The sequence below is a fragment of the Erithacus rubecula genome (assembly GCF_903797595.1).
Source record: "Erithacus rubecula genome assembly, chromosome: 8".
NCBI lineage: Eukaryota > Metazoa > Chordata > Aves > Passeriformes > Muscicapidae > Erithacus > Erithacus rubecula.
In genome coordinates, this window is record NC_136659.1 from 30,442,215 (window position 1) to 30,459,326 (window position 17,112).

At 38.7% G+C, this 17,112-nt stretch overlaps 1 protein-coding gene across 9 annotated transcripts in view; it reads right to left on the reverse strand.

Moving 5' to 3' along the window:
* NCKAP5 (NCK associated protein 5) overlaps positions 1–17,112 on the reverse strand; it is a 364,594-nt gene that overhangs the window by 226,933 nt on the left and 120,549 nt on the right. For 5 of the 9 annotated variants that reach the window (XR_013774902.1, XM_079311235.1, XM_079311228.1 and 2 more), the window contains one exon: positions 39–116. Coding sequence is in view for 8 of the 9 variants with exons in the window: in XM_079311235.1 (XP_079167361.1) it covers positions 39–116 (78 nt within the window). In the remaining variant the exon portion in view is untranslated. The remainder of the gene's footprint in view (positions 1–38; positions 117–17,112) is intronic. The other 4 variants (XM_079311233.1, XM_079311234.1, XM_079311231.1 and 1 more) reach the window with 1 other exon arrangement.

Here is a 17,112-nt window from a genome sequence, read left to right on the forward strand (position 1 = left end):
CAAAATAGCAACATAAATAAATATGCATGGCACAGTACTTGCCTCCATAAATTCCAGCGTTGTTCTTCCAGCTGAGTCACTAAATGCTCGATGTATTTGTTGGAGTCCATATATTCCTAAACAAAAAAAAATATGAAAATATTAGTTTTTACATGCTCAAAGTACTTGTAAAATTTTGAGTAAAAACAAGCCAGAGTCAGTTTGTGGAGTGCACTTTGATTTTGCTCCCAAAGTTATCCCATGTACCTAGAAATCAGAGTGATGTAAAAATCTAGATTAAATCCACATTTAGATTCATATTACATGAATAGGGCAGTAGCCCAATGCACTCTTCAGAGATTATTTGAGGGGAAGACAGGATGCACTGAGGATACACAAGCAGCACAAATAAATTAGCATACATATAAATTCATATCCATATTCTGAGCCCAGAATAATCTTCCCTGGATCCAGACTGAAAAATAACTTCCCAGCATTGCAGTCACTGTTTTTGGTGCACATTTTGTTTACTTTAGAAATAAATCAAAGTGAACTGAATATTTGACTCAAATATTTATTCTATGGGCAGTATGAAAAATACTATAGCATGTACCCTATTTGAAAATGAAGCTATAACTCAGCTCCTATATTATTTTCCAGTCCAACTTTTGCAGATGTAATAACTTGCAATATCAGCTCTATGAAAACTTCTGCACTTGTGTCTAGACAGACTTTCTGATAAATAATCTTGACCAGATGAAAAATTTGGATTTTTTCCTGTTGAAGCCTGTTCTTTAAACTCAATGCAAAGAGATGATGTTTATTCTCAGCAGAGAAATCTGTCAGTAATAGAAATACACCACCTCATTTCCAGGAGGAAGGCAACATCAGTGTTATTTATATCAAATATTTCAGAATGAGCCCACAGAATAACAGATATAGTATGATATATTTGGCTGACAACAGTACCAACACAGTCACATTACTATTATTCTGAAAGTCTATCAGTAATAATATAACTGTCCTGAAATATCTCACCAAAGCAAAAATATGTCTCAAACCTCATACTTCAGGATATTGCAAGTACTGGAGCTCTACATAGAAAAGAATCCATCTTTACTTTCTGGAGACAAAAGCTCCATTTTTACAGCTCCATTGTTTTACCTTTGGACTCATCACAGAACCACTTTGTGGGGTTCCTGTTTGTATTAGAAGTTGTCTCTTTGCCATTATTATTTCTTTTGTGTACAAATATGGATTTTTGTTGTAAAGTAGTTGTTTCTTCTGAGCCATTTATCTTCATGACCAGGAATATGAGACAGCCACTACAGGGACTGTACATCATTGTGTCTCCTCAAGGTGAAGATAAATGTTAGCTGATTTAAAGGATCATAATTTATATATAAATGTACATTTTTATTTTTCAGGACTGAAATTGTTCCAAGTGTTTCTGTCCACAATAATTATTTTCTTGTTGAGAGAGAGAGAGGTAGGGAGGAAGGGACAGTGATCCTGCAAAGGCACAAAGAAAGGTCCCTGGCACAGACAAGAAGCAAAAGTGGATTCTGCTCCCAAGGAGTCTCTGCAAAAGCATCTCAGCCATATCCTGTTCAAACTGCATGGCTTGAAAAGCTTTAGGCATTGTAAAACTTTCCATCAAACTCTGTGGTTGCCCCAGGTTTGAGTTTCATTCTAACTGCTGTAAATAGAAGCATCACATAGCTGTTTCTTTCAAAACACATTAAAAAATGTAAATCCTGAGAAACACCATGAACTTCAGTGGCAATTAAGCAGGAAGCTTTAAAGCTAATTCTAGTAAAGTCATTCTGCAATACACATATATTAGAGTTCACAAAATAGATACTCTACAAATATATAATGATGATTAGTTGCAGTACCAAGTTCTTTAAAACAAGTTACCAATTTTACTTCATATTTTTTTACTACAATGAATCTGGCATAAATTAGTATTAATACCTCTACATCTTTTTAATGTAATATTAAACAATATTCTTGATTTATTCATTAGTGCACTTTGCCCTACAGGCAAAATAGGATCAGCAGTTTTATTCTGCATAATTCTACCATGATAATACAAAAGCCTCATTCTGAAGTAATTTTCTTAAAACTGTTTTCTGGAAATAAGGACAGTGGGGAAAAAGAAAGCATTGTGTTTATCCTATATGACTGCTGCCTTAATGTTAAGGTTTTCCTATTACAAATCAGAAGTATTCTGTTCTTCTTTAAAAACCTGCAGCCCAGGAGTAGGTAATCTTATCAATGTGCAAAAGTGATGTAAAAAATCAACCATGATTTGATGGTGGTTAGCAGCACCTCCTTTCTTCTGGCACATTCATGTGCCAGCTGTGTCTGCAGCAAGCCATCTGCTTCAGTCAAGGCCTCTGTCCCCAAGCCCAGGTTTCTGCTCTCTTCTCTTATCAGCTCTCCCAGTAAGACAAACTCTGCCATCCCTGGATCAGGACCCAGTGTTATCATTTTGTCAGTGTGAAGCAAATAGCAAACAGTCACTTGAGATTTAGAACAACTTCGTGATTTAGAATGACTTGGCACATTCAATGGCAGCAGAAAATGTGAGTAAAAACCCCAAAGTGATCACAGTGGTTTATGGTTGGACTCAGTGACCTTAAAGGTCTTTTCCAACCTAAATGATTCTCTGACTTTATTTCAGCATGATGATGTATACAATTCATGAAAGCACTTCACAGTGCCCAATAGATCACATCTAGAAGGGAAATACAAGTGTTCTGTAGTTTCCTTGGAGCTCTGTCATGAGAATGCTCTGTCATGCAGGCTCTGAGAAGCATGGACTGTGGAGTCTGAAAGATCATGTGGAGCATGGTTTTCTGGTGTAAGGATAAGGATCATTTAGGCAGACATGATGGAACACACATTAGATACTAATAAGACAGATCAATCAAATGGGAGAGAAAGGCTGTAAAAGCAGCAGCCCCATGGTTTCAAAAGGAGGTCACAATTCTTTCTGTTCCCCTAGAGCAATGGACACTGAGTGCCTGCAGAGCACAAGGGGGTAAAGATGTGGAAAGCCAAGTTTATATTTCTGAAATGATGCAGCATTTTCAATCTGAAGTAGTAGATTCCAATTTGAAGTATTTATGTACATTTGATACTGTCACACAGTGATTGTGCTGGTTTAGAATTGCCATCCATGCTGTTGTCCACACCTGGACTAGATCTCAGCAGCCTGCACTGCTGGCTCTGCCTAGAGTCCCACTCCTACCTCCAGCCATTCCTCATCACTTCCATGATTGTTGAGAACTTCATGATTTAAACAAACAAAAAAATTAAAATCCTTTTTAGAATAATGAGTGAAACCTGTTCCTTTTGTTCTGAATTAGTTACCTTGCAGCCATGAGAAATTCACTCCTCCATTTTTTCTTCTATGATGGCACATATAACTGCTCTGTTTTAAGGGAAAAACCTTCTGTAATACATTTAAATGCAGCAGAAAATCTTTCTAACAGCTGCATGTATTCTGGCATGCAGGAGGAGATGGCAAGCAAATGTCACATACCAGCTCATCTAATTTAGAGAGCATTAGAGAATTGCTTTACCCAGATTATTGCTGATTTGAGTTGAAGCACAAGCCTAGAAACATACCTAAATATGTTTTTTTGACCAAACTAAAGATCTCATTTTGCAATGTTTAATTGTTTTGCTGGTTTTTCAGGGTTTTATTTTTCTTTTCTTTGTTAGCTGGATGGCTGTCAGGAAAAAACAGGGAAGAGAAAGGAAATGAAGTGCCTCCACCGAGGCCCGGGATCCACTGCTCGGTATTTTGGTTGGTTACTTGGGTATTTGTTCTGGCATATCCCTGTTGTTGTGCTGGGCAGGGTATCAAAAATTATCCAGCACACAGAACATTTTCCCATCCATTGTTACAGAGCAAACCCTTCGAGCAACCTTAGGCTCCCAGCACAGGAGTCCCTCTCTGGAAGCTGGAGGTGATAAATTCCAGCCAAAGGAATATCTCATAGTCTCTGCCTCTCCTAAGGAACCTGCACAGCTTGGTATCAAAGAGAGTTTAATGAGCTTAGAGAGATGTGAAAAGGATTAAGGATACCAGCAAATCTCTTGATTACGTGTTTAATTCAATAGGGCTACTGGGGAGCTGTGCTGGTCTGGCAGCAGGGCCATGGGTGGGACTGGCCCCTCCTGCAGCACAGGCACCCCAAACCCACACAGCTCAGCCAGGCACTTGGGGACACGGCCACTGTCCCCCTGCCACCCTCCTGTTCTCAACAAGCTCCCAGGGAAGGGCCTCGGGCAGGGCTGAGATGCCTGAGCTGTGCAGAAAACAGGGAAATGGGGACAGGGACTAGGCTGGCACTCACTGCTGTTCCTGCAGACCAGTTTTGAAGCAGAGCTGGGAGGGAAACATCATATTCAGCCCTGCACAGCCCAAATAGAGCTTCCCATTCCCTCCTGGCACATCTAGTTCCACTCCTGTGCAGACAGCCCTAGCCACTCTTCCACAACACTACCCCTTGATTCCTCTAATATTTGCATTTGGAAATGGCAGGAAAGCACCAGCATGGACTGAGGCTCCTGTGCTCCACAGAGGAAAATGCTGGTCACTGGGGAGCAGAGAAAAACCAAATGAACAGTGGGATAAGCACACAGACAAGATCTTCTGAGTGTCTGGAGCCATCCAGCCCTGGAGACAGGGAGCTCCATGGAGAGCCCACAATCATCTGCTACAGTTCAGGAAGTCACATTTTCACAGGGAAAGGTTATTAGAAACCAAACAACAACAAAGCTGTCTGCAGCCAAAGAGCAGACTGTTGCAATTAGGAAATGATGTTAGCAAAGCAGCAAGGGGGACATCTAAGCTGTTACACTGAGTGTGGAGACACAAGTCATTTTTGAGGGATCTTGGAAGAGTGCCCTGGGTAAAGCTTTAAATCTAGGGAGAGTGACTTCAGGAAATATTACGAATTTTGTAAAATATTGTAGATTAAAATTATGTTTTCATCCTTCTGCATAAACTTTTGGTGGAAAATAGACTTTTTTCCAGCAGCCTAAGAGGACACACATATGTATTTATATATATGTGTTCTTGTATAGACAATATTTTTCATATCCAAAAACAGTATCAATGAGAATTGAGTGAGCTTTCTGTTGCACACTAAAAAGAAATCAGGTATTAAAAAAAATAAAACCCTTTCCTTTGAATACCACACCTGGCTAGACTACTCACTTTAGGTCCTAAATAACAATGAAAGCTAAACCATGCAACTTAAATATAATATATTTTAAAACTGCCATTATTGCTGATTTATTATTTTTCTACATGATTTCAACACTGTTTTAATTGAAGGGTTTATTAACAACTGACATGAAAGTGCACAATGAGAGCTCTGCAATGGAGCAGGAGGCTGGCAAGAGCCCTCATGCACATTACACCATGGAAAAAGCAGTAATGATTATTTTAATAAATACATTGAGCAAATTTCTTAATTGTTCAAAATCACTTAGGCCTCAGTAAACAGTTAATATTACATCTCAGCTGCAGTGATTAAAACTGATTTACCAATTCATTTGAAGCCAGTTGTTTTCATAAAAAATCAGCTGGGTTTTCTTCCTGCTGCTGCTTGGCTTCCACTTTGCACCCTATTAACAGCACCATCCACAGACAGCAGCAGAGTTTAGTAAAGCCTGAAAAGCACGAGCTCATTAACTGATAGACAGATTCTGCACCCTGTGCTCTCTGAGGATGGGGATGCTCTCAGAGGAATGTTGTACAGATCTGCAGCTGGCACAGTGAGCTACAGGCAAATCAATGCTGCTTTTAGCTGATTTTCTTCCCCAAAAGTAAAAATCAGTAAAAACAAAGACAAAGCATTACCTGGAATTTAGAGTAGTCTTGAAATAGCAAAGGATGATATCATAGTAGGAAAGTTTGCATTTGCATCCTCTAAGTTGTGGAGGTTTTAACACTGATGGGCAGAGTCTTTGGGTACGTACGTCCCTACAGCATCAGCACATGGGTGTCCTTAATTTGGACATGGAGCCAAAACAGTCTCTATAAATGCCAAATCTCCATGGATACCCACCTGTCCTGAGGTTCAAGTGGCAGGGTAGGGCCTGACCCTGAGTGACAGGGAGCAGAAACCTCAGCACATGCAGATGGTGGTGCAGAATATGGGCTGCACCCACCAGTGCTTGTCCCAGAGGAAGGAAAATACCAAGAATCCTTTGAGCTTCTAACCCACCAAAAAAGTCACCAAGACCACTGAACCAGCCAAAGGTTTCAGCAGGAATTTGGAAAAATTTGCCTTTTGGCCAGGAAGAAGAATGAATATGGACAAGCACCCTGGCAGTGTCTCCTGGGCAGATTTGATGCTGTTCTTTCATTTAATGCAGCTTATGGAAAGTTCTTATCCTCACTGAATGCAAAATCTCTCTGTACAGTGAAATATAAAATAAACAGAGAAAGTGAAGCTTAGAATAATGGTACATGTAAGACTTTCTGGTTGCTGAAAGTTATTGAAGACCATGTGTAAGTTAAGGAGGTGTCAGAGAGACACAAATATTTACAGCCCAGCAATTCCATGAATGAAAAGGTGACAGTGTTATTTAAGGCAACAAGAATTTGCTATTTAGGTAAAACAGACATTTTAAAAAAAAAAAAGTGTAGGAAGATGTGCAGATTTTATGAGTTTGCTGCTACACAGTGTGTATATTTACATGAAATAATTAGCTGTAGTCTTGTTTATGTCAAATCCAATTTACATTAATAAACTTCACCCAGCAAACACTCTGATGCTGTAAGAAAATGCCCAGAAATGTTAGCAGCCTTAAAAATGCAGAGTAAACAGTGGAGCATTTAATTAATCAATTTCTGACATTACCAAGTAATTACAATTTCTGAATCACTTCTTGAATGTTTTTTATGAATATAAATCAACTACAGCACATGGAAGAACTTCTGGTGGGAGACATTTGACTCATGTAGGCATATGGCACTTGCATGTGACTCCCAGTGTCTGGAGGAGACAAGGAGTTACAACAAGGATAGTAAAACATTCATAGAATCTATTGCAGAGTTGGGAAAATTGAATTCTAAGGTTACTAGGGATGTTTGGGATTCACAGATAAAGATGCTTCATTATTGGAATGCATCAGACTTTTTAACTCACTTGGAATAACCACTGTCATCTATCCAACAACAAAGACCTCAGGACCTGAAGTTTTCTCTACCATTTTCTGTAATTGCTTTGTTAGCACTTGTCTCACATTTATTCTTGCAGCTTCTGATGAGGAGCAATGTACATACACATAAGTCAAGCCTATCTTCATATGGTTTCATTCCTACTAAAAACAACATAATAAACAAACAAACAGTAGATATTCACGTGTTCAATTATTATAAACCAATAGCAGAAATTATAAAGTATACACTATATATAATCATATGATGGTCTGGTTTGGAGACCACCTTGAAGACCATCGAGTTCTAACTCCTCTGCCATGGGGAGGGACATTTTCCACTATACCAGGTTGCTCCAAGCTGGTCTCGAGCACTTCCAGGGATGGGAAACCTGTGCCAGTGTCTCCTAATACCAAACCTCAACCCTCTCTCAGTTTGAATCCACTCCCCCTTGTCCTGTCACTCCTTGCTCTTGTGAGAAGTCCATCTCTGTCCTTCTTGTAGGCTCCATTCCCATATATAAAATACCTCAAATAAGGTTAAAAACACAGTGTTACAGGCAAACCAATCTAATGATGCTAAAACACATCCAAACACTGGTGGACAAAACAAGGTGAGGAAAAGTTCTGAGGATCTCCAGATTCTGACCCTCACTCTGTTTAACAAAACCCAAATTACCAACCCGTTAGGGATGGACAGGAGGAAATCTGGAGATGAGCAGATAATGTATTGCACCACAGGCTGGGAATCCTTTTCCTGATAGATTTGCCTTGCTCTCTCCAACCACCTCTCATTTGTCCACCTGCCACTATGCTCTGCTCTAATCACAAATATTTTCACATAGAGGAGGAAGCCCATTTTGAAAATTAATCTCTATGTCTATGGCTCTATTTGCAATGTCTCTATAGTCAAGGAAAGATTGTCTCTGAGTTAATAATGTAGCATTGCTCAGAAAATCTCAGAAACTGCTTCTAACACTCCACCCCTTCCTGGTATGCTGAATTTAGTGGGGCTACTTACATCCATCCATCTCATCTGCATGATACATAAACACAAACACGCAGAAAAATGATGGAACATACAAATAAATATGCTCCTAAAAATCCCCTGTTCATTTTTCACTATCTGCACAGAGAAAAAAGAAACTATTCTGAATCTAACACAAAAACATACCTTTGTATTTTCATAATTTATTACAAACAAAGCCAGAGCTGTGCTCATAGGGAGCTTTGTCGACTCGTGGTCTGTCTGAAACACACTTGCTGTCAATACCAGGGCTTGCATCAGGTTCAGCTTTGGGTATTGACTGATTGTAGGACACAACTGAGTCTAAGGCATGGATCAGTTGTAAGCTGTTGCCTAAATCACAATTTTTCTTCCACCCTTCAAGGCCAAACTCATGGACTAATTTCCATGGGATCTCCGAGAAAATAAAAGCATTCATTAATGCAACAGGACTGGCCCTGCTTGTAGGTATCTGAAGGCAGGAAAATTAAAAAAAAAACCCTCAGCAACATTCAATGCATTTTCTTGTAAGTAACTATTCAGTTCCATATGAGAGGAAGGTGCACTCTTCTGCAAAGCAGATTTCTTGTGAGGATCTCACAGTCCCCAGGCAGGCAGCACAATGGAACCTGACTTTCTGGGTCAGGGGATTAATCATAAGAAGTTTGGCATTTCCTAAGTGGTGTGTAGGCTAGACAGCATCATGTGATACTGGCTGGAGATAAACTTTTAGTGTATCAGGATTTAGTGAAAGTGGATTTAGTGGAAGGAAAATGTTTCTCTGTACTGGTAAGCTATAAGGAGAGAGTTCAGTAAAGTCCCAGAAAGGAAATAAGAACTGCAACGTTTGTGTCAGCAAACAGCAGACAGGCATTCCCTTATGTTGTGTAGGCCTGTTAAATACTTAAGCCAAAGCAATGCCTTTAGTTACAGGCACTAATTCCCAGCAAAATCTGGTGGAATAGAAAGCATAAAAGTACTGCAAGGACAATTTTTAGTTGGGCTGCAACCCTGCCATCCCCACCAATGCTATAAACACTCATAGGTACCTGCCTGGGGTGGTGGCAATTTGCACTGGCAAGATTAAAAGACCCATGGGCTAAATGGGAGATGGCCAGTGGCACCAGGAGAGCTCCCGGGGTGCATTTCCTGGGGTGGATTTGGATGCCAATTGCTGAATTTAACGTGTAGGGGTAACTGAGCCTAATACAAAACCTTTCATAAAATAGGAATTGGTAGATTTTCTCCTTAACTTGTGTTGCAAAGAAAAACTCCCTCTTCAAATCCTGTATACTACAGTTGTATTAATAACCATGATTATCTTGTGCTTTTCTAAGTGTACTGATGCACTACTAATGTTCTGTCTCCTGAACACTTGTGACTCCATTATGCCATGTATGGTACATGCTAAACAAGCATAATGATGATGCTCAATTTAACAATAATCTATTTTCTTTTTATAAAAATTAAAGTGAAACTTTAACCTCGTTCAGCATTATAGAATTTTAAGGTACAATGCAGTGCCAGTGAAATCAGAGCTGTAATTTAACTCCTGGTTAATGCTAATAATTCTTCTGCAGTTGAATATTGCTGCACTGAATTGCAGATCCATCTCAAATATTATGTGCCTAAAGATACTAGTTACAGTTATTGAAGAGCATTCTGTTTATTAAAATCAGACTGAAACAAACACAAACTGTAGCATGAAAGGCTGGAAAATATTTGCTTAAATAAATATTCATTGTCGGCTGTTACACGGGATATATAGAAACAATTCAGATTACATGATAGCTTTTTATTTTATACACCATCGTGCCAGTTAGCATTCAAAAATGTAACTTTAAAAATGCCTTTAATTTTATGTGTGCTATACAGAGTGATATACTTAGCTGTCCATATTTCTTACACATGAATCTTTAATCCACAGGGAACTTAAAAGGAATTAACAGTAGAAACATAAGCATAAATCTTTATATTTCTGGTAATATAATTTTGGCATTAACTGAAGCTTACTGGAAAAGTTCTTTGTGATATTTAACTGAATTACATTTTAAAGACCTTTATCATCATCAACTGGAAAATCTATGGCAACAAGTGATGAGCCCTGCTAGTCTACCCACTACTCTACTGCCAACTTTGTGATGTTTAGACAGTGTCTCTGTCTGGAGAACCAGAGACAGACACAATTTCCTGCAGAAGTCTTGGCTCTTATTGTTCTGAGGCAGACAGCACAAACTAAAGGACCCACCTTGCATCAATCCTGTACCTAAAAACATTTTTTTCTCCCATAGGTGACATCCCATTTCCAGTGTGTAAGGGTGTTGTGGTTCAGCTTCAGCTGGAGAATTTACTGAAGCCACATCAATCCAAAATGAACATAGATTAGATGCAGAAAATAATCAGGTTTTACTCTCTACTATTAATGGAAGATTTTTAGAGTAATTGGACCAAAATATTTTCAAGCACTGCTTTAAAAGAGTTTCATTTGGTGATAGTAATTATTGTACACAAAGACTCTGGAATGTACTGGCCTCTTGCATTTGTTAAGCATCTCATGTTTTTGAGTATTCAAAAACTAGTGGCAATAATTGATGTACAACAGACGGGCTGAAAATTTGCATCTGAACTGTGTAGGTGCTCCATGCATGACTCACAGTTTATTGTATGATTTTCACAAGAGCTACTGATTCAGATTCATTTCCATAAGCCTTAGGATGTTTGCATGGATAGGCTGGATCAGAAATACTGACCTTACATTAAACCAAAGGAAGAAAAAAACCAAAATAACATCTTCAAGAAACTTTAATAGTTAATAGAGGTTGCAGCCCAGAAAGTGTTTCTTTCTATTTCAAATCTGCGTCATCTACACCAATATACCATTCACAGCTATTGTTTTTGAAAGGGTTGTTTAGTGTTGAAGGCTCTTCCCTGCTCCCACCTGAAGTCCCAGTGGCAGGAATTTCTCATATCTCACTTTTCACATAAAGGGAGGGACACCAGGTAAGTGTGGTTTTCAGGTGTTACAGACATCAAAAGTCATAAAACCAAGCTGCTGCCTGTGTAAGGTTGTGTAGTTTTGCTGTGAGAAGTGCTGAGCATCTGCAGGTCTCCTTGATGCTGCAGAATTAAACTTATTCAGGGGAGAAAAACCAATTTCCAAACTTTAGATACAGTCCTTAATCATTCATTTAAAAAGCATTTCCATAGCCATCAGCTTGACAGTATCTAAATGAAAAGACTCTGAAAATCTCTTGTTTTCCAACAGGAAATGTGTTCAAGGATTGGCATTTCACATGTATAGAGAAATTTACAATAATCATGTCCTGATGACAAGCCTAGGAAAGGATTTACATCTAATAGGAATGATCTAATTCATCTTTCATACAGTAATACCCAGTGGCTATTGTGAACATTTTATTATGGAGGAAATCAAAGACAACACAAGAAAATTAATGTTTTAAGGGAAAGTTGTATGGTCCATTTAACTCTTCTTTTGACTGTCCACATAATGTAATGAGTTAATTTGCTTCTTTTCATATGCTTGAATAATAAAAGTAACACTTTTCATAAATCATCTACAAAAGCTTTAAGAAGAAAAGCAAGCTAGCCAGTATAAAGCTTTTGAATTACTTCTATATAAAGGTATATCATGGGTTCTTATGCAGTTTCTCTCTTGAAAAAAAATTCCTTACACTGAATACCAACCTTCCTCCTCTTTTCCTTTCCAAAAATTTTTAGTTTAGACCAAGCACCTCACTACACAGCAGTAACATCCCCTGTTTGTGTGGGACTCGGTGGTAATTTTGACACGAACAAGTGTTATACTCTTGGATGGAGACAGTGGCACACCATGACAGCAGTGCCAGAGCTCTCAGCAGGAAGGTGCCTTAACACTTCTTGATTGAAGGCTTGCAGGGAAGCACTCAAAAGTTTTGCAGGTGAGCAGGGCCATTTCTTTTGTCTCACCTCCCTTTCTTTCAAGCATCCTTTAGACTGAGTCTTGTAGAAGAAAATTGTTCCACCCACAGGTTTTGTGGTAGCAGTGAAGGGATAGAGCCTCAAAAGAGAAGGTCTCCATGCACCTGGGATGTGATCAGGCCCTAGACCTGACAGCCTGATCAGTTCTCCTGCTGTAGCCTCTCCTGATGAGGATGCTCAGGGCAGGATTTCAGACAATGCAATGTTTACTGAAACAAACAAATCTCAGGGCTCAGCATGCCCCAGGTCTTTCAGTCCAGCAGCTTTTGCCTATGTCACTCCAGTTGTTGAAAGGAGAAGCACAAACCACAAAGGAATAAAAACAACACAGTGTTAGATGGAGCATTTAAACAGCTAAAGATGTAGATAGGCACCTGATGAGATTTTAATGGGAATGTGCTCATTCTGCTTCCTTGGAGATTTCTGAAATGCATGTAGACTTTAGGTAAATTTTAAAACTGTCTCCCCATTCATTTCACTGTATCCAACAGCTTTGCTTTTCATTTTCTGAGAGGAGGAGGGCAAGGAAGCAAAGCTTATAAATTCCTTTCCTTGCATTCATACTGAATAAGGTGAAGAAAAATTCCCTCTGTACATATTTGAAAGACACAATCACTTATGTGGATAGCAGAATTCCCCCTTATATTACTTTGCATTCATGCATCAGATGCCTGGGGCCAGAAGGCCATGCTGAATATGAGAGTATCTGTCTAGCCACAAAGTAAATACAGTGCACAGGAGGATTAAGACAAGGCAAACGAGTCTGCTGTTTCAGACTGCAAAACTTTTCAGCCTCTCCTGTAATGCCAAAAACAGTTAAGAAGTTCACAGAGACTATTGGACTGATCTGATACAGGGGGAAACTGAGTCACTGAACAAGTCCCATTCCCTGAGTCACCCTGGCAGGACCATGGGTGAAAACAAGTCATCCTCAGTCCTTCCAGTCCTTGAGCCTGGTTACATCCTAACCTGATATCCCAAACGTGCCAGGTGTGCTGTGCATTGCACACACACACACAGGTATGAAAACAGCTAATTCAACAAGTGTTATTTTAGTTCAGACCCTGTGAGTTAATCTTACAGCCTTGAAACCTGGAGAAACCTCCTTTTCCACAAGGGAGTCACACAATTAGCTCCAGAGACATCTCAGGCACAATTTTTTGCTTCTTGGGAGATTGCATTGCATGTGCCAATATGAAACAGCTGATAAGTCTCAAGCCATATTGAATTATTTAATCTTTCAAAGTTTGATGAAAAAGGCCTTTAGATTATTTGTTTCCTACATTTCCTGATTAGAGGTCTGCTTTCAAATTCAATATCAAGTTATTAATCATGGCAGAGTTTTCTGCTTTATACAAGTCAATAATTATGCATTTAGCCATGATTAGTGCTACATGGGGAAAACCTTTGTTTTAAAAAAGGCAGCATTCAATTCTTAAACAATAAAATGCATCATAAATTTGTCTTGGAATTGGAATAATGTGGAGATATTCTCCTGGGAAATCTGAGAATTTCCTCCACATCTAATTTTTAATTTATGGCACTTATATTCTCTAACTGCTTTATCTGAAAAAGACATGAGGCACATACTAACATCCATCAAGAAGAAATTCTTGAACATGACTGCAAACTCAGAAGTATTTACTAACCTATAATATGTATGGGAGCACTAATTTGATTCATAATGATTATTTATATGCCCTTAAAGCCTTGGAAAATTTTTCTAGTGGATAGTGCTGCAATTCCAGTGACACCTGAGCACAATTCTAGGCCGGATTTCACCATTTCTACCACCAATTTACATCATTATTTTCATCACCATGTGTTAACTCTCAGAGAGGCAGGCAGATGTGGAGCCCAGCTAGACTGCTGTTCATGCCTTGGCCACCCCAAGAGCAGAGGAAAAACTCAAGCTAACAAGGCTGCAGGGAGGACTGAGTTTGAAAATGAGCTCCAGGTTTAGGGTCTGTGCAAACATCTACAGGGAAAGGGATGCAGTGGGGTATCAATCAGATATTCAGTAAGAGAGGTGTATTATTATTGCTATTAATTAAGAGGATGAGATGCTGGAGCAGTATGTGTGCATTGCTGAACATAAAGAGCAGCATCAAAGCCCTTTCTGTGCCCACTCTCTCCCTGGACCAGCCCATGGAGCTGCTCCCTGTCCTCACACCACCCAAACCACACAAAAATGCTCCCTGCTCAGTCAAGGAGTGCTACACACAGCAAGGAAAAGGAGCAAGAAAGTTCCCACCATTCTCTGAAATAAAAGATCAGGTAGTTATTATTAAATGATATAATTATGGGACTTGTGGTTCATGAACAATAAACATAGACCTGTCATTTAATGTTTTAATTTCATGCACTTAGAGGCTCACTCATGCCTGCAAACATCTTTTCCAAGACACAACTGCTGACATTTCCCACCTTCTCATCTATTTTCCTCCTGTTGCTCATGTTATGACTAAAAGCAGCAGGCTTATATTTTTCTCAGTGGGAAATAAGTCACCTGCTGTTGAAAGAAAAGCAATTATTATGTCCTCGCTAAATCTTCAGCCTATTTGTGTAGAGCTTTAGAGCTTAAAAATATAAACATCCTGCTCTGTGCCAGTGCAAGTGTTAGACACTCAGAATCCCAGCTGGGATCCCCCTGGATGTCACCTTCAGTGCCTGTTAAGCACAGGGAAAGATGCCAAACCCAAGTGCCTTTCCCATAACTGTGTCTGAGCACTGGAAATTAAAAGTGTTCCCATCTCCAGCACAGGGCACCACAAAACATTGTTCAGCAGTCAGTTAATACTTTTCAGCTTTACTGAAACAAGATTTATGTCTGCTCTGCATTTGTGCAGTTGTTTTTACTCCTTTTGTGTGTTTTTATGTGGCTGTAAACCTGTCTGACAAAGGGACAGGTATTTTATTTGCACACTGTCAGACACTATTTCTCTGTGCAATATCCTGTTATCAAACAGAAAAAGTCTAAGAATCAAAATGGGAAATAAAACAACAGAAAATTTACATTTGCAGCCGGCCAAAAGCAACAAAGGACCCAAACTCACAAACTGTGTGTGTACATATATGAAAACATACATATATATATACACACACACATACACACAAAAGGATGTAGAGATGCATGCTAAGAGATAAGAGTTCTTCATATACAAAGTTTGTTTCTCTTGCTGTTGCTATTTAGAAATTATTTCTTCCTCACAGAAGTGAAGAAAACATATATAAACACTCGAAAGGAAAAGGGCAGAGTTATGACTAAATCTAAGAAAAAAATGATCTTTGACTAATTCCCAAAGGAAGTTTCCAACGGTACTGATCAGTATCCTGAGATTTTGGGAAGAGGATCTCAAACCAGTTGTAGGGAAAGGATCAGCAACCTCAGTATTGGGCATTACTTCAGGTAATAAAAGAAAAGGGTTCTCAATTTTTACTATAATATGGTCCCAGCCAATAATAATAACAACCAGTCAAGAGGAATTATTTCCCTTAACATAAATTAAACAGTTACTTAACATTTAAAATAGGAATAATTTATAAACACATTTAGGAGGCACTTTCCATGCAGCTGTGGGACTTTAGAAGAAAACACACCTTTACACATCTTTTTATTTCTAGCAAAGCATGCAAGTGCAAGCAGCAGAGCCATTTTTTCATCAAGCACTACATTTAGTGCTTCATATGTAAATACTAGAAGAGAACTCTCAATTTATAGGCATTTTCTAAGTATCTTCTTATGTTAACCATGTTGGATAGGTCTAGAATCTCTTTGCTCAGGTAATAATTATACTCATATTTTTGCCATCTTCCCTATCTTAACAAAACCACTCAAATTTTCAATGAATGAAGATTAGGAAAATGTAACCCTGTGCAAGCTTGCAGTGAAGAGAGAGACTGAGATTATAGTATTCCCAAAATAAATTAAACACCTTTCCCACTCAGACAGTGTGCAGGTTTCTCCTTCAGCAGCAGCCCAGAACCAGTCACCTATCAACCCTGCTGCTGCCATTTCTGGTGAAGATATAAACACTTTTTACTTTAAAATAAATTTTTTACTTTAAAATAAAAAATTCCCAAATTCAATTTGCTGTGTTTTGTGTCATGGACAGCCTTCCCTCACTTTTGTTTTACCACAAGTGTACATGGTGTTGCATGAATATTCAGTGTATATTTTACCAAATACACCAGTTCTTGCTGGCCAATAATTTATTTGAGGTGAAGAAGGAACATTGCATAACAGACTAAATGTTTTCCTTGATGTGATCTGCTAGAAACAAAGGCCTTTAGTTTTTAATGAGATTGAAACACTCTGCAGAGGTAACTGTTCAAAATTGCAGCCTATGAACTAAATTAGTATTTAACAGCTTGACCTATAAAATCATTCCTAAGCTGTGATACAGCATATGGTCTTTGCTGAGATGTACCAAAAGATTCAGTGATAAAGTACACACAAGGCTTCCTCCATTCCAAATCATTTTGGATGTGAGTTGTCAAAATCTATAGCATATGGATGTATTTTCATTTCATTTCATTTCATTTCATTTCATTTCATTTCATTTCATTTCATTTCACTATTTATCTCCTGTTTCTCTTTTATTTCTCTTTTCCTAAAACTCTCTAGAAAAGCTGGCTTTTAATTCCAGAATCATTGTTACACTCACTTTGATCAGTGAATCACAGATATTTCAGCCTGGACTGTGTAAGTTCATGAGGATCACTATGGCTCTTGAAATGGCACTTTGTACCCTCAGTTTTTAACTTTTTACAGCCTTCTAATGTTGAGTCACAAGAAGTATCACACTCATGTCTACAACAGATTGTAATGAGACTATAGAAGAAAAATAGTGTATTTCCCTTGTTTTGTCAGCTGTGAATGGAAGTGGTAGCAGACCTCTAATCCTTTCTCTATGGGCAGATGGCCGTTTGATGTATGTACTCATCTACAAACAAAA